The sequence below is a fragment of the Sus scrofa genome, chromosome 15 (genome assembly GCF_054392235.1).
Source record: "Sus scrofa isolate SSC_HxYL_T2T_F1_AM1 chromosome 15, Sscrofa_HxYL_maternal_Yorkshire_Landrace_v2.0, whole genome shotgun sequence".
NCBI classification, from domain to species: Eukaryota; Metazoa; Chordata; class Mammalia; order Artiodactyla; family Suidae; genus Sus; species Sus scrofa.
Window position 1 is genome coordinate 115,171,351 of NC_139397.1, and position 23,774 is coordinate 115,195,124.

Here is a 23,774-nt window from a genome sequence, read left to right on the forward strand (position 1 = left end):
AAAGAAAAAAGATACTGTAATTTCATTAGCTTTGACAAGTCCATATGCAAACAACTTTCTACATTCCACAAGGACACTATTTGTTTATGAGTCACATAGTATAGGAAGAAAACCTGAACTTCTTCCAAAGAGAAACATTTACTATGCTAAGGAGTTGTAGATCTTCCTAACCATGGTTGTGTCCCTGCTTATAAATGCAGCTCTCTACTGCAGCCACCTACTGGTGACCACATAAAGTATGACATACACATTTGTTTTGGGACTCTCTGCTATGGAAAATCTGATGTTTAAGAAAGATGGTTCTGGAGTTCCCGTCGTGGCGCAGTGGTTAACGAATCCGACTAGGAACCATGAGGTTGCGGGTTCGGTCCCTGCCCTTGCTCAGTGGGTTAACGATCCGGCGTTGCCGTGAGCTGTGGTGTAGGTTGCAGACACGGCTCGGATCCTGCGTTGCTGTGGCTCTGGCGTAGGCCAGTGGCTACAGCTCCGATTCAACCCCTAGCCTGGGAACCTCCACATGCTGCGGGAGCGGCCCAAGAAATAGCAAAAAAAAAGAAAGAAAGAAAGATGGTTCTACCCATTTAGTGTAGCAAAGGGAAGAACCTGCAGACAATTTTACTACTTTATCTACGATTAGAAAAGATTAGAAAAATTTAGTGTCAAAGATCTGAAGCCAAAGCAAGGGAGTTCTAATTTCCTGGACTGATTGTCAAAACTTAATGCATTTTTATCCTGGCATTTGGTCCCACTGGTGGCTTTTAACATTCTGGAACAGCAAGTTCTTCTCATTGAAGATCTCAGCAGTATTCAGTTAAACTGTAACCAAGCAGACGCATTCCTAACATTTTTTCCAGGGCTTGTGATAAGAGTACTAATGGGATATACATGCCATATGCCTATATATTTAAAAGGCAAAATTCCAGCTAACAAACTGTTAAATCGAATGTATTTTCTCTGCCTACTTTCACAAATATGTCACTGAAATAGCCTGGAAGGCCAGGTTCAAATTAAGGATTTCAGGACACCTCAGAGATGGACACTGGATTATGGAAGCACAGGGAGAGCAGACTGTTGTGGAGATTTACAGCTGCAGCATAAGGAGAGCAGATCACTGTGGTGTCTTCCTTTCCTTACCATCCCCATTACATCCTGTACCATGAGGAACCCCTATGCACATCCAAGCTCTGTCTGTACCTCATGCAGGGCTACCTCTTGGCCACAATTCATTAGGATTATATATACCTGTCCTCAGGACAGATCCAGGTAAGAGGCTAAGGAAGCACACTTGAGGCATATGAATAAGAAAGACTGATTACTTGGATCATGGTCTAGAAGTAAAGATACAGTCTCCAAGTGGGAAAGCTGCTTGGCCTGTACACCCCACATCCTGTGGGGAATGGCAACAGGAGATTAGGGCCCTCTAGGGTGCAGAGACCCTAGGCTTCCTTTCCCCTATTTAAGGACAATACCTCTACATGGGATAAACAAGGAATCTACTTCTGGAAGTCACACGGGTCTCCTAAAAACCTAAAATCCACTGACACTTTAATTATTATTATTTTTTTTTTTTTGTCTTTTTGCTATTTCTTTGGGCCGCTCCCACGGCATATGGAGGTTCCCAGGCTAGGAGTCGAATCAGAGCTATAGCCACTGGCCTACGCCAGAGCCACAGCAACGTGGGATCCGAGCCACGTCTGCAACCTACACCACAGCTCACGGCAACGCCGGATCGTTAACCCACTGAGCAAGGGCAGGGACCGAACCCGCAACCTCATGGTTCCTAGTCGGATTCGTTAACCACTGCGCCACGACGGGAACTCCTGAATTTTTGTTTTTTCATTCTAATTGTGGCTTAATGCAGTAAAATAAATACAGAATAAAGAGACAGAGGATTGCTGACTATTGAAAAATCACCATGACTCTATGAAGCGCTTTTAGCCTAAGCCATTTACAGACAGACCATCAGTATCCTTCAAAACTGGTAAAACCTGACCCTCTTGATAGTTCTTTCCCTAAAAGAGATTTTTAAGATGCATTTTGAGTATTCTAGTTTAACTACATGACTCAACTAATATATCAATAAAATGCAGTAAGAGAAAGAATTATCAATTGTCATGAGAAGTAATATGATTTTTCTATGCCTTTACTTTTTTCCTAAACCTATTATAAATAATAATTTATAATTACTAGAATTAGTAAAGCAAATTTAAACGACTTCAATCATAAAACAAAATTTAGGAGTTCCCATCGTGGGTCAGCAGAACCAAATCTGACTAGCACCCATGAGGACGCAGGTTCGATCCCTGGCCTTGCTCAATGGGTTAAGGATCTGGCATTGCTGTGAGCTATGGTGAAGGTTGCAGATGTGGCTCAGATCCCACATTGCTGTGGCTGTGATATAGGCTGGCAGCAATAGCTCCAATTTGACCCCTAGCCTGGGAACCTCCATATGCCACTGGTGCGGACCTAAAAAGACAAAAAAAAAGATTTCTACAGGCAAGGTTTTATACGTAATACAGAAAAAAATTCCAACTTCTCTGTAAGTACTGTTGCACCAGATATTCCAGCAAATAAGTTACTCCCTGGCAATGTTATGTTTAAATAGATGCTTTGGAAAACTACTTTGGTATGGGGTCATTAGGGTATATTTTTCACTTATCTATAAACAAAATTTTATCACAAGATAATGCAGATTTTAACAGGATCAGAAGTATAAATTTACTAGTCAGGGAAAATAATTATTTCTAGAGATATTCTTCTACACATACAATATTCTAATAAGCACTGAATACTTAATATTTGAGATAGGCATTTAATTCTTATTCTGTGACATTATCACTATTTAATTAGATGACAGCAGTCACAAACTTCCACTGCTTATTCAAAATTCCCTGCAACATTACAGTATTATCCATAATTTTATTTCCTCTGTTATCATAATGTAACTCATTTCAGAGGCAGCATACACAAAGGTTAAAAGCACAGGCCCAGAAATAAGCTGTCAGAGTCAAATACTGGCTGCACTACTTTCTTGCCATGTGACTTTGAGCAAGAACTTTATCTTAGCCTCTGTTTTTCTATGCACGAACATGGCAATACAATGGTACCTACCTCAAAAGACTGCTGGAAGGATCAGATGACATAATAACCCTGTAAAGTCCTTACTACAATACCCAAAATACAATTAAGAGCTCCATAAATATCAGCAATTCTACCTTCACCATATAAAGTGTTAGCAGACCTGTTTATTTAAAAACAAGGCATTTCTACTATTTTACTTAAATACAAGCTTATTCTGAATACAGTACTATGAAGAGTTAACAAAACATAGCAAGTAAAAACACACTTTGAGAAACAGGGAGTCATCCTCAAGAAAAACTGAACTGAAGCCCAAATACCTAGGGATTGTAAGACACATGCCCTCCACATTAAGATGCTAGACAGAGAAAACTAACAGCAATTTCAGTTATGAGCCTAAGTTGAAAGTCACGAAGAGATGCTCAGAAAGGGAGGTGTTGATTTGAACCTAAGTTATGTCACACAAGGATAAACCTGCAGCACACTCTATAGGGAGTAGCTGCAGGGACTTGTTTAATCCTAAACAATGGGGAGATCAGTTAGTGCTTACGTAACAGTACTCACCTGTAATGAAACGATCTAATGGCATCACAGGAGCAACATGAGGCGTGGCTTGTGTAACAAGAAGATTGATCAGATCGTGTTTAAAATTTTTCAGTGTAAGCAATGCTCTTGCAACGAGGCCACCCATAGAATGACCAATTATTGCCACGCTTTTGGGAGCAAATTCTTGACCCTATCAAAAAAAATCACCAAGGCATGACTAAGAATTTAGTATCATAATAAATATACTAAATACTTCTCTCTACATATGAGCAATTTAATAGAAAAAAGAAATTTTAAACTTTATATAACCTCCCATCATAAAACACAGAAATACATTTTCATATACTTATAATGAATGTATACACACTATTTAGTGTTGTGCAAACTTTTTAAAAGATAAATTTCACAAAGTTCTATTAGTTTCAGGTGTCCAGCAAAGTAACTCAATTATACATATACATATATCCATTCCTTTTCAGATTCTTTTCCCATATAGGTTATTACACAGTATTAAGTAGATTACCCTATTTATACACTAAATCCTTGTTACTTACCTATTTTATATATAGTGTGTACATGTCAATTTCAACCTGCTAATCTATTCCAGGGCCCTCATTTCCCCTTTGGTAACCCATAAATTTGGTTTCAAGATCTTTGAGTTGTTTTTGTTCTGTAAGTTCTTTTGTATCATTTTTATTAGATTCCACATGTTAGTGATCTCATATATTTGTCTTTCTCTGACTTACTTCCCTTAGCATGATAATCTCTAGATCCATCCATGTTGCTGCAAATGTTGTTAGTTCATGCTTTTTTAAAATGTCTGAGTAAGAGTTCACTGTATATATGTACCACATCTTCTTTATCTACTCCTCTGTTGACAGATGTTTAGGTTGCTTCAATGTCTTGGCTACTGTCAATAGTGCTGTGATGAACACTGGGGTGGATGTATCTTTTCAGATTATGGTTTTCTCAAGATAGATGCCCAGGAATGGGACTGCTGGGTCATGTGGTAGTTCTACATTTAGGGTTTTTTTTTTCAAATAATTATTTTTACTTCTTCCATTATAGCTGGTTTACAGTGTTCTATTAATTTTCTATTGTAAATTAACTGGTGACCCAGTTACATGTACACATTCTTTTTTCTCACATTATCATGCTGCATCATAAGTGACTAGATATAGTTCCCAGTGCTACACAGTTTCTGAAGGAACATTTTCTCCACACCTTCTCTAGCATTTACTGTTTGTCAACTTTTTGATGACAACCAATCTGACTGATATAAGGTGGAATCTTACTAAAGTTTTGATTTGCATTTCTCTAATAATTAGTGAAATTTAACATATTTTCTTGTGCTTTTTGGCCATCTGTCTGTCTTCTTTGGAGAAATGTCTGTTCGGATCTTCTGATCATCTTAAAAATTGGGTTGTTTGATTTTAGTACAAAGCTGTGAGATGTTTGTTTATTTTGGAGATTAATCCCTTGTTGGTTGCTTTGTTCTGCAAACATTTTTTTATCAGCAAGCTTTGGTTTTCTGAACCCAAGTCAGAACATCTAGTCTAGCAAATCATGTTTTTACCATTTGTTTTACTGGATATGAGATGTAACTGTAGCTGGTGTATACTAGAATATTAGATTTTATAGGATATATGAAGTTATTTATTTGAAATTGGAAATATCACAAAAAAGACAGAAAAATTATGCTGCCATAGCAATATATTCATCATATTGATATATCTTTTTTCTTTTGAGGGCTGCACTGGGGGCATATGGAGGTTCCCAGGCTAGGGGTCTAATCAGAGCAGCAGCTGCTGGCCTACGCCACACCACAGCAACATGGGATCCGAGCCGCATCTGCAACCTACACCACAGCTCACGGCAAAGCCGGATCCTTAACCCACAGAGCAGGTCTAGGGTCGAACCCGCAACCTCATGGTTACTAGTCGGGTTCATTAACCACTGAGCCACGACAGGAACTCCCATATTGATATATCTTATCTCATTAAATTATTTCTCTGTTGTGCACCTGTATTTAAAGAGACCAACAATCCAAAACACCTATTCATTGATAATTACATATTTTATTTTATTTATTTTTGGTCTTTTGTCCTTTTAGGGCTGCACCCACAGCACATGGAGGTTCCCAGGCCAGGAGTCTGTCTAATCAGAGCTGTTGCTGCTGGCCTATGCCAGAGCCACAGCAATGCCAGATCAGAGCCGCGTCTGCAACCTACACCACAGCTCACGGCAACACCAGATCCTAACCCACCGAGAGAGGCCAGGGATCAATCCTGCAACCTCATGGTTCCTAGTCAGATTTGTTTCCACTGCACCATGACGGGAACTCCTCAGTGGGATTGAACTTAATTGATTACTTCTTCCTCTTTGAAATGCTTTGCTTGGTTCCCTTGATAGTATACTCTTCTGGTTCTCCTCTTACCTCACTGACTGCTCTTTTTAGTCTCTTGCTGGTTCCTTCTTAGCTCCCCTCATCTTGTTATACTGGTGTGATTCACACCTCAGTTCTTAGTTCTCTTCTTTCACAACCTGAATCCATCAGTGATCTCATCCAGTTCCGTGGCTTTAAATCTATCTATATGTTGTCAATATTCAAGTTATGTATCTCCAGACTGGACCTCTTCTCTTGAACACTAAACTTAAACTCTAACTGCATATTACAAGCCACACCTGGAATGTCTAATGTGCACCTTAAATCGAACCTGTCTAGAACTAACTCTTAATATCTTTCAAACCTACTCCTTTTGCATTTCCCCCTACCCTAGTTAATGGTATTTTAATCCTTCTAGTTCTTCTAGTTTGGGTCACCCTTAATTCTTCATTTTCTCTCACATTTCCCTTCCATACCTGAACTGCGAGCAAATCCTGTTGCCTTTAAGATTTATACCAATCTGAACATTTCTTTTCATGTCCACTGCTACCAACGTGATGCAAACCACCACTATTTCTTGCCTGGATCACTACAACGGCCTCCTAACTGGTATCTCTGTTTCCACCTTTACATCCCTTTAGTTTATCCTCAAAAATATCCCAAATGACACTGTTAAAACCTAAAAACAAAACACGTCATTCCTTTGATTAAATTGCCTTCCTGGAGTTCCTGTCATGGCACAGTGGTTAATGAATCCAACTAGGAACCATGAGGCTGCAGGTTCGATCCCTGGCCTTGCTCAGTGGGTTAAGGATCCAGCGTTGCTATGAGCTGTGGTGTAGGTTGCAGACGTGGCTAGGATCCCGAGTTGCTGTGGTTGTGGTGTAGGCCGTCAGTTACAGCTCTGATTAGACTTCTAGCCTGGAACCCTCCATATGCTGTGAGAGCAGCCCTAGAAAAGGCAAAAAAAAAAAAAAGACAAAACAAACAAACAAAAACCACCTTCCTTCCAAACTCTCCTTGTACTAACTCACTCTGTCTATTCCAGCCATACCAGTCTCCTTGATTTTCCTCAAATACAGTACACATGTGTTTGCCTCATATGTTCATTTCCCCTGCCTAGATATCTAGATATTGCTAGATATCTAAATGGACTACTCCCTCCCATCTTTCATTTGTATTAAACCTCCTTCCTCTCAACAGAGGTCTTCACTGGGTACCCGTATTTATAATTGTAGTCTTCTACCCTCAACTCCCCATCTCCCCTTCCTGTTTCATTTTTCTTCCTGACATTTATCACTATATAAGATAAAACATATTTTTATTTACTATGTTTACTGTCTGCCTCTCCCTATTAGAACATAAGGTCCATGAGGGCTTGGATTTCCACTGTAGTCATTCCTCTATTTGCATGCAGACTCATGTGATGAATGAATGTGGTTTTCTCCATCTAAAATGTCCTCTCACTTTCCCACACCCAAATCGTATCCATTCAACCAGACTCAATTATCTCTAACCCCACTGTACTTGCTCATATAGAACTATTACTCTCTAATAATAAATATTATCTCTAATACCTGCACCCATGGCACGCAGAAGTTCCTTGGCCAGGAATCAAAACCAAGTCACAGTGGTGACAAATGCCGAATCCTTTACTGCTAGAACTCCTAAAAGCCTCATTTTAAAAGAAAGCTTATTAGTTCTATTATAACTTTAATATACAGTAATTAGAGAAAACATGACAACAACAAATGGGGAAGAAAAACAAATTACCTAGTATATAACATTAAAAACATGATTTTTGTTTGTTTGTTTGTTTTGTCTTTTTGTCTTTTCTAGGGCCGCTCCCGTGGCATATGGAGGTTCCCAGGTTAGGGGTCTAACCAGAGCTGTAGCCGCCGGCCTACGGCCTACACCACAGCCACAGCAATGAAGGATCATAGCCAAGGCTGCGACCTACACCACAGCTCATGGCAACGCCAGATCCTTAACCCACTGAGCAAGGCCAGGGATCGAACTCACAACCTCATGGTTTAGTTGGATTCGTTAACCACTGAGCCATGATGAGAACTCCAAAAACATGATTTTTCATTGTGAATGACATTTATGGAAATAAAGATTTTATAATCACATCTTATTTATCTTATCCAATAAATATCAAATACATAAAAGGTCTTATAACATGGTTTGTTTCATACTATAGTAAGGGTAGATTTAAGCTCAAAAAATACTTGCTGCAGAAGTAATTTTAAAATGCTGGCTTATGCAAAGAATTACGATGTCCAAATTTCATTTCCAAGATGAATAGGAATTCCCATGCCTGGATTACTAGAGCTTCACTGTTATGTCTTGAAATCAGGCAGTACAAGTCCTCCAACTGTTTTTTGTTTTCTTTTTTTTTTCTTTTTTTGTTTTCAAGACTGGCTTTCTTGATTCTTAACTTTGATTTTTTTCACATAAGCTTATCGAATTAAAAAAAAAAAAAACACCTGCTGGTTTTGATTCATATTGCATTAAATCTACTGATCTCCTTAGTGAGAATTTACATCTTAATTTTGAGTCCTCTACTCCACAAAGTTGATCTGTCAATCTATTTTGAATTTCTTTAAATTCTCATGATAATGTTTGCAGTTTTCAGTGAACAAGTCTTGTACATTATTTATTAAATTTACCCCTAAGAATTTATTTTGATACTATTGTAAATGCATTGTAAAATTTCACCTTTCACTTGTTCACTCATTTCTGAATACTCACCATTTTCTTGTGACTTTGCCAAAGGTCTTTCTTTTCAAACAATGTCATTCATCGTCTGATTTGATAATCAGGATTTGCTGGTTTCTTAAAATGAGCTGCTGTTGTATAGTCTCTGTGTTTGAGTAAGATGGGTATTATTTTGTCTTTAAATGTTCGATAGAATTCACCACTGAAGTCATTCAGTTCTAGGAGTTTTTTTGGCACTAAGGTTTTTAATTACAAATTCAAAAAATTTTAAATAGACACAGAAATAGAGATTTGTTTCTTCTTGTGTCTGCTTTGTAATTTATTTTTTAAGGGATCTGTGCATTTTATGAGTTGTCAAATCTATTGGCATGAAGTTGTTTATAACATCCCTTTAATAGCTTCTTAGTATCTGTAGGCTCTGTAAAGACATCCCCTCTTTCATTACTTTTTTGGCTACACCTGTAGGCATGTGAAAGTTTTGGGGCTAGGGACTGAACCCATGTCACAATTGTGACCTGTGCACAATCCAGGAGCCTAAACCTGCTGCAGCACAAGGAAACTTACCTCTCTTTCATTGATATTGTTGGATCCTTTCTTTCTTTAATTTGTCTATGTATGGGTTTATCAATTTTATATATCTTTTCAAAGAGTCAGCAACTGCTATCAATATTTTTCTCGGAGTTCCCGTCGTGGCGCAGTGGTTAACGAATCCGACTAGGAACCATGAGGTTGCGGGTTCGGTCCCTGCCTTGCTCAGTGGGTTAACGATCCAGCGTTGCCGTGAGCTGTGGTGTAGGTTGCAGACGCGGCTCGGATCCTGCGTTGCTGTGGCTCTGGCCTAGGTCGGTGGCTACAGCTCCGATTCAACCCCTAGCCTGGGAACTTCCATATGCCGCGGGAGCAGCCCAGGAAATAGCAACAACAACAACAAAAAAAAAAGACAAAAAGACAAAAGACGAAGAAAAAAAAAAAATATTTTTCTCTACTCTTTGACTGTTTTCTGTTCTCATCTTTACTGTTTCCTTACTCCTACCTACTTTGAGTTTACTTGGTTCTTCTTTCTCTAGCTTCTCAAGTTGGAAGGTTAGATGACTGCTTTTAAACCTTGTTTTGTTTGTTTGTTTGTTTGTCTTTTGTCTTTTTTTTTTCAGGGCCGCACTCGCAGCATCTGGAGGTTCCCAGGCTAGGGGTCTAATCAGAGCTGTTGCCGCTTGCCTATGCCACAGCCACGGCAACACCAGATCAGAGCCGCGTCTGCAACCTACACCACAGCTCATGGCAACGCCGGATCCTTAACCCACTGAGCGAGGCCAGGGATTGAACCCACAACCTCATGGTTCCTAGTTGGATTCATTTCTGCTGTGCCACAATGGGAACTTCTAAACCTTGTTCTTTTCTAATACAAGCACTTAAAACTATGATTTTTTTCTAACCACTACTTCAATCTTACAAATTCTGATGATGTGTTTTCATTTTAATTCAGTTCAAAACATCAAATTTCACCTGTGATTTTTTTTTTAAACTTTGGGTTGTCTAACCTCAAATTTAACCTCTAATCCTCAAATTCCAAATATTTGAAGGTTTTCTAGGTATCTTTTTGTTGTTGACTTCTAATTTAATTCTGCTATGTTCAGAAAGTAAACCCTGTATGATTTCAATCTTCTGAAATCTATTCGGACTTGTTTTATAGCCTAGCATATGGCATATCTTAGTAAAAGTTTCAGGTACATTTAAAGAGAATATAGTTTCTACAGTTGTTGGATATGGTCTACAAATATTAGTAAGTTATGCCAGTCTCCCCCCTTTTTTTGTAAGGGCCGCATCTCCGGCTTATGGAGGTTCCCAGGCTAGGTGTCGAATTGGATCTGTAGCTCCTGGCCTACACCACAGCCACAGCAATGCAAGATCCAAGCCATGTCTATGACCTACACCACAGCTCATGGCAACACTGGATCCTTAACCCACTGAGTGAGGCCAGGGATCAAACCTGTATCCTCACGGATACTAGTCAGGTTCATTACCACTGAGCCACAATAGGAATTCTAAGCCAGTTTCTATAGTTGCTGGGTGTATTCTATAAATGTCAACAAGTAAATCTGGTTAATAGTGCTTGAGTCTATACTTTACTGATTTTATATTTATTTCATCAATTACTGAGAGGGGATTGTTGAAATCACCAACTCTAATTATAGATTTACCTATTTGTTCCTTTAGTTCATTAGATTCTGCTTCATGAATCTGGAAGCTCTATTATTCAGTGCATATTCACTTGAGATTCTTTCACCTTCTCTATGACCTGACTTTTTTATTATTATGAAATGACCCTCTTTTAATATTCTTTGTCCTATAAGCTATTTAAATGATACTAAGATAACCATGCCACCTTTCATATGATTTGTGTTTGTGTCTCTATTTTTTTCCATTCTTTTACATTTAATCTATCAGGATCTTTATATTCAAAGTGGCTTTTGCTTTCAATATTCGGATTAACATATAGTTGGATGGGTCTTGCTTTTTCTATCCAGTCTGACAAGCTCTTCCTTTTAATTGGAGTTTTTTGTTTTGTTTTGTTTCTCTTTTTTGATTGCCCCACAGCATATGGAGTTCCAGGCCGGGGATCAGATCTGAGCCGCAATTGGGACCTAAGCCACAGCTGCGGCAACACTAGATCCTTAACCTACTGCACTGGCCAGGGATCAAACCTGTGTCCCAGTGCTCACAAGATACCACCAATCCCACTGCGCCACAGCAGGAACTCCTGGACTCCTGGAGTGTTTATCTACAATTAATGTAATTATTGATATAGTTGGGTTTAACTCCATCATCTTGCCATTTGTTAACTGTTTGTCCCATCTGTCTTTTTGTTTCTTTCCTCCTTTCAGACTAGGTACAGGCATACCTCATTTTATGGTGCTTCACATTATTATATTTCACAGAATTGTATTTTTTTTTAACAGCAGAAATTGACAGAACATTGTAAATCAACTATAATAAAAAAAAATTGTGGCATTGGGCAAGTCTATTGGTATCATTTTCCAATAGTATTTGATCACTTTGCATCATATTTTTGGTAATTTTCACAATATTTCAACTTTTACATTATTATATTTGTTAAGCTGAGCTGCAATTAGTGACCTTTGGTGTTGGTACTATGACTGATAAAGGTAAGTATTTTTTAGCAATATTTTATTTTGTTTTATTTTTTTAGCAATATTTTAAAATTAAGGTATGTACATTTTTAAAGATATAATGCTACTATGCACTTGATAGACTGTAGCATAGTGTAAACCTAACTTTTATATACATTGGGAAACCAAAAAATTCTTGTGACTTGTGATATCTGCTTTATTGCAGCAGTCTGAAATAGACACTTCTACACCTGAGGTACACCTGTATTTCTCCTCCATTTGCTCCTTAGCTACATTTTTTTTTGTTGTTGTTACTCCAGAAATTACAACGTACAACCTATACAATATATAGATTACAACACACCATGAATTAATATTATACTTCTTATCACAGTGGAATAATCCTATTTACTCCTCTTCCCATCCTTTTCAATATTACTACGTATTTTCCTTCTAAATAAATTATAAATCTTTTAATACATTTTTACCGTAAATTTTTTAACATTTTAATTTTGAATCAATTAGAGAGAAAAGTTGTAAAAATAGCATAGAGTTCCCATATACCTCTCCCCCAGTTATCCCTGATGTTAGTATTTTATGTAACCACACTACAATTATCAAGAAGTTAGGAGTTCCCATTGTGACTCGGCAGGTTAAGGACCTATACTGTCTCCGTGAGGATGCATATTTCATCCCTGGCCTGGCTCAGTGGGTTAAGGATCTGGTGTTGCCGCAAGCTGAGGTGTAGGTTGCAGATATAGCTCGGATCTGATTGCCATGGTTATGGTGTAGGACTCAGCTACAGCTCTTTTGTTTTTTTGTTTGTTTGTTTTTGTCTTTTCTTGGGCTGCTCCCACAGCATATAGAGGTTCCCAGGCTAGGGATCTAATCAGAGCTATAGACGCTGGACTGGGCCAGAGACACATCAACACAGGATCCGAGCCGCATCTGCAACCTATACCACAGCTCACGGCAACGCCGGATCCTTAACCCACTGAGCAAGGCCAGGGATCGAACCTACAACTTCATGGGTTCTAGTCAGATTCGTTAACCACTGAGCCATGACAGGAACTCCGTCAGCTACAGCTCTAATTGGCCCCAAAACGTCCAGATGCTGCAGGTGCAGCCATAAAAAATTTTAAAAATAAATAAATAAACACTGGTGCAATAGTATTCACTGGAAAACAGGAGTTCTGACCTGCATAAAATTTTTTAAAAATAAGTATTTAAACAGTGGTGTGATAGTATTCACTGTAAACATAATTTCGGTTTCATAAGCTTTCCCATTAATGTACTTTTTCTATTTCAGGTTCCATCCAGCATCCCACCTTGCATTTATTGTTATTTCTTAGTTTCCTCTAATCTGTTCAATCTTTCCACATTTTTTATGACCATGATACTTCTGAAGGGTTAGCAATTTTGAAGCATCTCTCTCAATTTGGGTTCGTCTAAAGTTTTCCCATGTTTAGAATGTGGTTATGCGTTTTTGACAATAATGCCACCGGCTACAGAAACTATGTTGCAACATGTCAAGGCGATTCATGATATCAATATGTCTTACTACTGATAATGTTAGCCTTGGTTAGGATGATAATAATCTGTGATGATGTCTGCTAGGTTTCTTATTATGAAATTCTTTTCTTTTACAGTTAATAAATATATTAGAAAAGATAGTGTGAAACTCATATGACTATCCTCTTTCTCTTCAAACTTCCACCCAGTAATTTTAGCATCCATGGATGAATCTTACCTGTGGCAATTACTACTGTGCTGTTCAACTACGGTTGACTTTTTATTTCCCTCTTTTCTTCTACCCAACACAAAACTTTGAGTTTCTGTTACTCTGACAATGCTTTATTCTACCCAGTTTTGAAGGATTATTTTTGTGAGATATGTAATTTTAGTTTCAAAGTCCCCTCCCACATCATCTTCCACCAAAAGTCTTTAAGAAGTTCTATTGTTTTGGGGTTTATTTCTAGTGGAAAGCAGTGATCATTTTTTCTGTTTTCCTTGTAAGTAAAAGTTTTTTCCTCTGGAAGCTTTTAAGATAATCTCTTTACCTTGGTTTTGAATAATCTGACTAAGATGAACTTAGGTGTGATTTTCTATTTATTCTGCTTGACATTCATTCACTGACCTTCGTGATCTGTGGGTTGAAAATTTTAATCAGAACTGTAAATTTGGTTCTCTGAATATTTTTTTCCTCATATTTCTCTCTCTTCTTCTTCTGGGATTCTAATTACATGTGTTAGACTATTTAGTACTATCCCAAAGGTTATAATCTCTTGTTCCACAGTGTTCAAGCTGCTTAAAGCCTATCTACTGAATTTTTCATTTCTGATACATATTGTTTCAGTTCTACATTTTTCTTTTCTGTTCTTTTTTTAAAAAATAGTTTTCATGTCCCTGCTGAGATACCTCATCTGTTCCTTTGTATGCATCTTTTACTCTAAATCCTTAACTTCAGTGTTTTTGAGGCCTGTATGTAAGGTGGATCTTTGAGTAGCTCTAGGTCTTTCTAACTAGTTGGTCAGAACTCCTGTCTTCCAGCATCATGTGGCCTCTCCAATCTCACTGCAATTCACAATTCCCCAGCAGGTGTTTTTGCCAGGACTTGCACAGCGGCCCACCAAGAGAGAAAGTGACCTATCTTTGTAGGTAATAGTATTTTTATCTCTGACACTTTAGAATTTCTGACACAGAATGAGTTTTAGTCTGTTGTATTGCTCTTTTAAATTTCTCTATAGACTCATATTCCCCATTGTTCCTGGCACCTGAAGCAGACACACCCCCACTACTCCCTCTTCAGTATGCTACTGCCTTTCAGATTCTTGCCCCATGCATACACAGCATGGCATTCAAAGACTGAAAGGTTCAAATGTATAGGGCTCCTTTCTCTGCCTAGTTCTCTTCTTTCTCCTACTCTGACCACAAATCTAAACCATTTCAGTAGTCCCATATTCCAATATCTGCCTTCCTCAGCTTAGTGATATCAATCTGCTCTGCTTGATCTCTAAATATTTACCCTGTGGTCTGGAAAATGCTTCCAGGCAGAAAGTCAGGCACTTATGGGGTTCACCTCACATTTCCTCTTTCAGTGATCACAGTCCTTTAGTATTTGGTTGTCCAACATCTGAAAACATGGGCTTCAGATACCCTGGCTAGTTTTATAGTCATTTACATACGGAAGTGGTCTGCTCTACTACCAGTTATTTAGCCAAAACTAGAAGCAGAAAACCACACTAACAGTTTTTTTGAAATGTAGTACATTCCTAATTTATTTATAAAATTAAATTTGTTTTCCTAAAATTCATAAGGGTTCTTATAAATTGAACTTCAAAACCCATCACTGAGTTCAAATAATAGCTGCCTACATACACACACAAAAACTCTGTGCCACCTTTGCTTCAACTTCTATATAAACAAATAAATAATTTAAAATACATTGAGTCCCTTTAACAAAAAATAAAGATACTAATAGGTTGATCACTATTGACTTGCATGATTATTTCATACCTTATAGAGCTTGAGAATTGTTTTAATGCATTCGTGAACAAACTTAGTCTGCTTCTGAAGACTTCCACCATACAGTGCCACCAGTTCTCCATTGAAATTCACACTGAAGAAGTCAAAGTGGTATTTGAAGTCAATGTCTTCAGCTTTTCTAAGAGCAATAGAGCCAATAGAACGAACTGCAAAGGAAAAGGGCAAAGAGCACATTAAACAAAATTTTTAAGTTTCATCTATTCTTGCTTCAAAGTGTCTTAATAAACAACTTTACTCCACATTCTGAATATAAACAACCTATTTCAGGGTGACATCCTTAATAGTATCAATTTAGAAGAACAAACCAACTTAGCAGTTCTATGTCTTATTCTATTTTAAATTTTTGAAAATTAAATATAAAGTGAATAGTTTATTCATTCTCTGCCTGCATCCCCTTTAGTAGGGGCAACAATTGATAAAAGGGAAGGGAAAGATTCTTGGAAGAATAAGAAACAGAAATTTTGTCACACTTGAGCATTTTAAGAATGAGAAAATTTCTACAAGAAACATCTGTTCATCACAGCTCATCACAGTGGTTTAAACACTCATGCTTAATTTGTCTCTTTTTCTTATATATGACATCCAATCATCAGTAAATCCTGTTATGCCCTCCCTTCTAAATATATCCCCAATCAAGTCATCTCACTATTTCCACCACCACTTTTCTAATCCAAGCACCATCATCTCTTGCTTGAACTGCTCTATAGTTTCCTAAATGGTCCCTCTGCTTCTACTATTTTAGGTTTTGTTTTGCAAACCCTTTCACAGAATTGTGAACTGATTACATTAACTGGCACTAAAAGTTACAGTACATGGTTTAGCAAACAAAACATGTTTGTCATTCCATTTTTAAAAACATATTTAATTCACATACTACAAAATTCATCATGTTAGGTGCATGGTTCAATGATATTTTGTATATTTGCTGCACAATCATTTCTGCAATCCAACTTTGGACATATTTTAATCACCCCAAAAAGAAAACCCTACACTCATTATCAGTTACTCCTCATTTCTCTTCTCCTGATTTCTGGCAAGCACTAATATGCTTTCTGTCCCTCCATATTTTCCTATTCTGTGCACTTCTATAAATGAGATGATATAATACACAGTCTTTAGTGACTGGCTTCTTTCACTTATGTTTTTAAGCTTGATCCACACTACAGCACATAATTCATTCCTTTGTATTGCTGAATAATATTCCATTATATGGATATATCATAATTTATTCACCATTCATCAGCTGATGGACATTTAGGTTGTTTCTACCTTTTAGTTCTTATGAATACTGTTGCTATGAAAATTGTATACAAGTTTTTGTATGGATCTATGCTTTCATTTTTCTTGTATTGATACATATAATGGAATCATTGGGTCATAAAACTCTGTTTAATATTCTGAGGAACTGCCAAACTTTTCCAAGGTGGTTATTCCATTTTACATTCCCACCAGCAGTGTATGAGGGTTTCAATTTCTTCACATCCTCAACAACACTGGCGATTATCCGTCCTTTAGATTATAGTTACCCTAGTGAGTACGAAATGGTATCTCATTGTGCTGCTGACTTGCAGTTTCCTGATGATTAATGATGTTTAGTACAATCACTATCTTTCCTACTTCCATGCTTATCTCTTTACAGCATATTCCCTACACAGCAAAGCCAGAGTGATCATTTATTAAAAATAAATCACACTTACCAGACTGGTTAAATTAAAAAATCTGGCAATTCCCATGTTGTCAAGGAAGTGGAGCAAAGGGTAGTATAATGCAGTTTCTGGGAGTATATGTTAGCACAACCAGTAAAAATAAAAAGATGCACCTAAACTGTGACACAGAATTACACTCCTACGTCTTACAGAAATATGGACTTATGTGCTCCTAGATAAGAAGAATGAAGAAGAATGTTCACTATAGTAACTGCCAATAAATGTAAACAACACAAAGGTCCAAAGATAGAATGTTTAAACTATAGTAACAGTCATAAAACAGAAAAACACTGAGTGAGGAAAATGAATGAATCACAGTTCACAGCACAACCTAGATAAATTTTAAAAACGATGTTAAGTGGAAGAAGTCAGACACGAAACAATACATACTGGTTATATTTTACATTGTAAAGTTTAAAAACAGCCTCAAATAAGTAGACAGTATTAGAGATGCATACTTAGACACTCAAACTATAAAGAAAGTCAAGGAGTTCCCCTCGTGGTGCAGCAGAAACGCATCCGACTAGGAACCATGAGGTTTCGGGGTCAATCCCTGGCCTCGCTCAGTGGGTTAAGGATCTGGCGTTGCTGTGGCTGTGGTGTAGGCTGGCAGCTATAGCTCCGATTGGACCCCTAGCCTGGGAACCTCCATATGCTGCGGGTGTGGCCCTAAAAAGCAAAATGAATAAATAAATAAATTAAATTTAAAAAAAATCTTAAAAAAAAAAAGTCAAGAAAATGGTGACCTCAAAGTTAGGACTGTGGTTTCATCTAGAAAGAAGTGATGGAGTTTTATTCAGGAAGGGGCACATAGGGGTTTTCCAGAGTGCTAGCTAGCAACCTTCTACTTCTTGACTTGGGTTTTGGTTCCACAGCTATTCACGTTATAGTAATTTTTAACTGAAGTTATATTTTATGCATTTCTTTATAGATGTGTTATATTTCAAGTACAATAACTAAACAAACCAAAAAAATGACAGTATATCATTCGCTACCCAAACACTCCAACAGTTGCCCATCACAACTAGATCAAAATACTGAATCTCTTTCACAGCTTTTATGATATAGTCTGTGACTACTTTGCCATCCTCATCTTTTTTTTACTTTCTCTAGTCTCAGTGCCCTTGAACGCACCAAGCACATTCCTGTCTCTGGGTCTTCTTGCAAATAGTCACATACTTCAGTCCCTTGTTACATTCAAGCCTCCATGCAAATATCATCTCCTCATACTGGTCTCTCCTTCATCTAAACTAGCCATCTCCTGACCCTGTTTATCCTCTATCCCTCACTCTGGCTTATTTTTCTTTCTAACTTTTAACAGTACTAATATACTTGTTTGATAGCTCTCTTCTCAATAAGAACTTTTTTCTTTTCTTTTTTTTTTATGGCTGCATCTGTGACATATGGCAATTCCCCAGCTAGAGGTCAAATTGGAGCTGCAGCTTCAACCTACACCACAGCCTGTGGCAATGCCAGAACCCTAACCCACTGAGCAATGGGAGAAACTTAATCTGTCTTGATCTGTTTTGGATTCCTAATATCTAGAATACTGCCTGGTTCATGGTAGGTATCCCATAAATAATTGGTAGCTAAATAAACATGTAAGTAATTACACTAAATGTTGAAATCACTCTAGTCTCATTATATAAAAGAATATACCATCTAATAACAAAAAAGAACATATTTTAGGTGAAACTACTCCCTGATTACTTAACTCTTATGTCAGAAATAACTCGCTGATTATAAGAGAAATGCAAATCAAAACTACCATGAGATACCACCTCACACCAGTCAGAATGGCCATCATTAATAAATCCACAAATAACAAGTGCTGGAGGGGCTGTGGAGAAAAGGGAACCCTCCTGCACTGCTGGTGGGAACGTAAACTGGTACAGCCACTATGGAGAACAGTTTGGAGATACCTTAGAAATCTATACATAGAACTTCCATATGACCCTGCAATCCCACTCTTGGGCATCTATCCGGACAAAGCTCTACTTAAAAGAGACACATGCACCCGCATGTTCATTGCAGCCCTATTCACAATAGCCAGGACATGGAAACAATCCAAATGTCCATCGACAGATGATTGGATTCGGAAGAGGTGGTATATATACACAATGGAATACTACTCAGCCATAAAAAAGGATGACATAATGCCATTTGCAGCAACATGGATGGAACTAGAGAATCTCATCCTGAGTGAAATGAGCCAGAAAGACAAAGACAAATACCATATGATATCACTTATAACTGGAATCTAATATCCAGCACAAATGAACATCTCCTCAGAAAAGAAAATCATGGACTTGGAGAAGAGACTTGTGGTTACCTGATGGGAGGGGGGGGAGGGGGAGGGATCAGGAGCTTGGGCTTATCAGACACAACCTAGAATAGATTTATAAGGAGATCCTGCTGAATAGCATTGAGAACTATGTCTAGATACTCATGTCGCAACAGAAGAAAGGGTGGGGGAAAAAACTGTAACTGCAATGTATACATCTAAGGATGACCTGACCCCCTTGCTGTACAGTGGGAAAATAATAAAAAAAAAAAAAAAAAAAGAAATAACTGCTATATCTCCAAGCAAATATTCAATTTGGAATCTATGCATGTAACTTCCCTACCCCCACCTTTCTTTGTTCCCCTCATTATTTCTAGATCTAATTTAAATAGCTCCAAAGGAAAGAAACCAATTTCCCCTCTTGTTCAGCATAACACAGACCACTGATCCACTTCTCTAACTGATACTTTAGGTTCTGTTTTCTGAACCCTCTACATCTAACATAAATCGCTTTCTGTACTGATTCCAAAATCCCTATATCATCTATTTATTCCATCCCATCTTACTCTTTTTTTCTCCTACGTACTCTCTGCAAAGTGGTCTTCAACAATTCTTTACATACTTCCCACACATATCTCTCTCAGACAAAAGGTCATATATTTGTGTCTCTCAGTATGCCTAGCATGGTACTTAACACAAAATATGTATCTGATAAATTCTTCAACTGAATTTCACAGCTTTCAAAATTTACTTTTGAGATTTACCTTGCTTATAACTTCCAGCATTACCAGGAAGAAAGAGAACAGGAATGCCTGTTAAAGGGAGAACTTTATGTTCTTCAGCATAGGATCCTTCTCCATAAAGATATAATTCATATGCAGGATAGCGTTTTGCCAGTTTCTTGGGAAGTTCTATTTTCTACAAGGAAAAAAAAGCAATTTCACTTTAATCAGTTTTATTAATACAATTCACTCTCACTGTTCCCAACTCTGAATTATACACATTTGAAAGAGTACAATATAAAACATTATTGATGAGAAAACTACACTTAATGCACAATAAGTTATTTTTTTAGTTTACACATATGAAGAATCAGTCTTGAATTATGTGAGTTTTAAACCATGAAGTCTTTGGGAAAACATAAAATGGGATTACCTGAAATTCTAATGAATACAAATTACTCAAAAAAGCCACTGACAAGAAAAAAAATACTGGTATATGTCAGCAAGTTCCATGTTAACATAATTGGAAGTGCATTTAATTTTGTATCAGTTATCAATTATACTCAAAAATGGTGAAAGCTTTCCATTATCAAATCAATTCTTTTTTGCTATTTTAAACTGTTTTGTAATATCTCTCTCTTTTCACTCAGGCCCAACTATATATTCCAGCTGTTACACCATTCAAAGTAAAGAAAGTTTGTTTTATAAGGCAGCTTGCTGACCTCTCAACTTAATAAGCTTAACTTATAATGTTCTGAACAATCTGAACCTTATACCCATGTCTTGGTCAAGACACATACATTCTTCTTACCATAAACATTCCAATGAATTAGCATCTGTTCCAATTTTCAAGGACCAGGTGCATGGTTTGTCAGCACGCCTAAAAATACACTGCAATTATATTATTGTATACCAAATGAGCCAGTAATTCACATAACATTTCTTTCAACAAAATATAAATGAGGTCTTACTATTATCCCCAACAGGTAGGTATCTATAAAAGTGATAGTAAAGTATAAGCTCTTCTCCTGCTCTTTTTTTTTTAAGGCACAGAAACTATTAAAAATGAAACTAGTTACAATGAATGTAAATTTTATTTAATATCAATAGATTTAATGATCTAGCAGTAACATACTTGTACATATGCTTGGTAAAAATATTAACTACTATATGAATTTTGAAAGCTAAATGCTAATGACCACAGGGGGGAAAAAAAAATCACTGCTTCAAAAACCAGAATTCCTGTCATTGATGCAAATTCCTGAATATTCCTTTGAGGGTATTACCATAAACAACAGAGCCAATAACCCCATGAAAACATCTTCGGAGACTGTGAGCTTATGTTTAAGATACCAGCAACTTTATTTCCTCAAATACTGAAAACAGAGACACCAAACCCACTATTTGCTTTATATATGTACATGTACTTCAACTCAAATTAGTCCCATTATTAATTATGCACAGTAAATAATCAAAAATAAAAGTGATGTAGTATTTTGTTTCTTTAGGTACAAATTAAGTAAAAAGAAAATGTGAGAGAAGAAGGGAACAGTTAACTCCTCTCAATTTAACAGTACATACATATTAGGTCACTACTCTTTGTTAGGATATTAACTAAACAAAATTTTGAACTACTTGAAAATTACCTCAGAAAATTAGTTCAGAAGAATAGGAGCTATCAAATACATTGAAAAGGAAATATTTAATTCTCTGGAGACAGAAAAATAAGCAAAAGAATATATTTGATGTATTTCTTAATATATTATGAGGAAGTATACATTTAAAAATATGAATGCATATACTATCGAACAGAAAAAAGTATAAAGATGGAAAAAAGAGGTAGAACAAAAATAAAAAGTGGGAGTTGTAGGCAATGACAAAACTGCTTTTCCAACAGAATTCAAGCTGGGAGTGAGTGGCAAGAAAAGACAATAGATTGAGGACAGAAAAGATGCAGGCATACAAAAAGGATGTTGATGAAAAAAACAGGTCAAGGGATTTAAACAGAAAATATTTAGGAGTTCTCTGGTGGCCTAGCAGTTAAGGATCCAGCGTTGTCACTGCTGTGGCTCAGGTCACTGCTGTGGCTCGCATTTGATTCTTGGCCTGGGAACCTCAACACATCTTAGGAGCAACCAAAAAAAAAATTAAAAAATTAAAAAATAAAATAAATATTTATACTAGCAGGACTCCATATATTTTACATTGATTATTTTAAATGAGTACCCTCCCCCCAAAAAGATTTTAACAATACACAGTCCATACTGTTGTCAAGAAATAATCTTGTTAAAACATACACCTTATGTGTTTCCTCACTGCATATAAAATAATAAACACTTAAGAGAGCGGTCCCTTAAAACTTGGCTCTAATTATTTTACCTATTTATTTATAATTTACACGCCATGTTTTAAATTTTTCTTTCTTTCTTTTCTTTTTTTTTTTTACTTTTTAGGGCTGCATGTGCAGCATATGGAGGTTCCCAGGCTAGGGGTCGAATTGGAGCTACAGCTGCTGGCCTACGCCACAGCCACAACAATGCCAGAGCTGAGCCTCATCTGTGACCTACACCACAGCTCACGGCAATGGCGGATCCTTAACCCACTTGAGAGGCCAGGGATCAAACACTCTTCTCTATAGCTTTTGACTACCTGAGACAAACATGGCTGCTGTCGTCTGTGAAAGGCCTTGAACACACTCCCTTAAAATGAAATTATACCACTTAGCACATTATATTTTACCTATCCATTTCATTCCTGTCTCCCCCATTGTATTATAAAGACAAACTTAGAGGCAAAAGGTCTGTCTCTAATTCCCTCTCACCCATATCCAGTATTAGAAAATACCTGACACAGAGCAGTCATTAAATAAATGATATACTACGTAAAGATCACACTTAGTAACAAAATACGTGATTCGTATTTTCCAACATCAACATTTCCTTTCAGAAAGCAATTGTTAGGTCATGTATCTAAAAAGAGCTAAACAAATTATTGTATGAAAAAAAACACAACACAGATGTTTTCTTCTTGAATTCTGCAATTTGCCTAAAACTGTCTGCTACCAAATAAGGCTTTGCCTTGCTGTCATAATGAGGCAAGAAGCTTTAAAGGATAATGTGTGTTTTGCCTGGTAGGTTTGTGAGATGTTCAGTTAACTCTGAATAAGTGAATCTAGGAAAAACAAAGGTAGAGGATTGATACAATCACAGGATTTTAAATTCAAAACAATTTTTACAGAGTTGTAAATTCCTGTCCCATATTTTATCTTTAAAATAAAGACTAAATAGAGCATGTTTCAACTAATCTTTCAGTGCCTCTAAAATTCAGCTAAAGAATATGCAAATGAGTGGCAAAGAAGAAAAGCATCAAGAAAGAGAAGAAAACCAACAACCAGGACATTCCATATGCTGGATATCAATATATGAACAATTAGATCTTACTATAAAATATAATTAAAAGTAAGTAATATGAAAAATATGTTCAGGACACTTTTAACAAACCACTGGTTCTTACTTAATAGAATAACCCCAATTATCCAGAAATTTCACTTTTCACCTTCAAAATGACTCAATGCTGTAGGCAGCTTTTAACTATATTTGTAAAACAAGGCAATCTAATGTGCACAATAAAAGGGCTAAGAGTCAGATACAAATAATA

General features: G+C 37.0%; 1 protein-coding gene across 6 annotated transcripts in view; it reads right to left on the reverse strand.

Moving 5' to 3' along the window:
• PGAP1 (post-GPI attachment to proteins inositol deacylase 1) overlaps positions 1–23,774 on the reverse strand; it is a 112,757-nt gene that overhangs the window by 86,683 nt on the left and 2,300 nt on the right. For all 6 annotated transcript variants that reach the window (XR_014830018.1, XR_014830019.1, XR_014830020.1 and 3 more), the window contains exons 2-4: positions 20,160–20,313; positions 15,376–15,551; positions 3,643–3,814 (exon numbers count right to left, since the gene is read on the reverse strand). Coding sequence is in view for 3 of the 6 variants with exons in the window: in XM_085000282.1 (XP_084856408.1) it covers positions 3,643–3,814; positions 15,376–15,551; positions 20,160–20,313 (502 nt within the window). In the remaining 3 variants the exon portion in view is untranslated. The remainder of the gene's footprint in view (positions 1–3,642; positions 3,815–15,375; positions 15,552–20,159; positions 20,314–23,774) is intronic.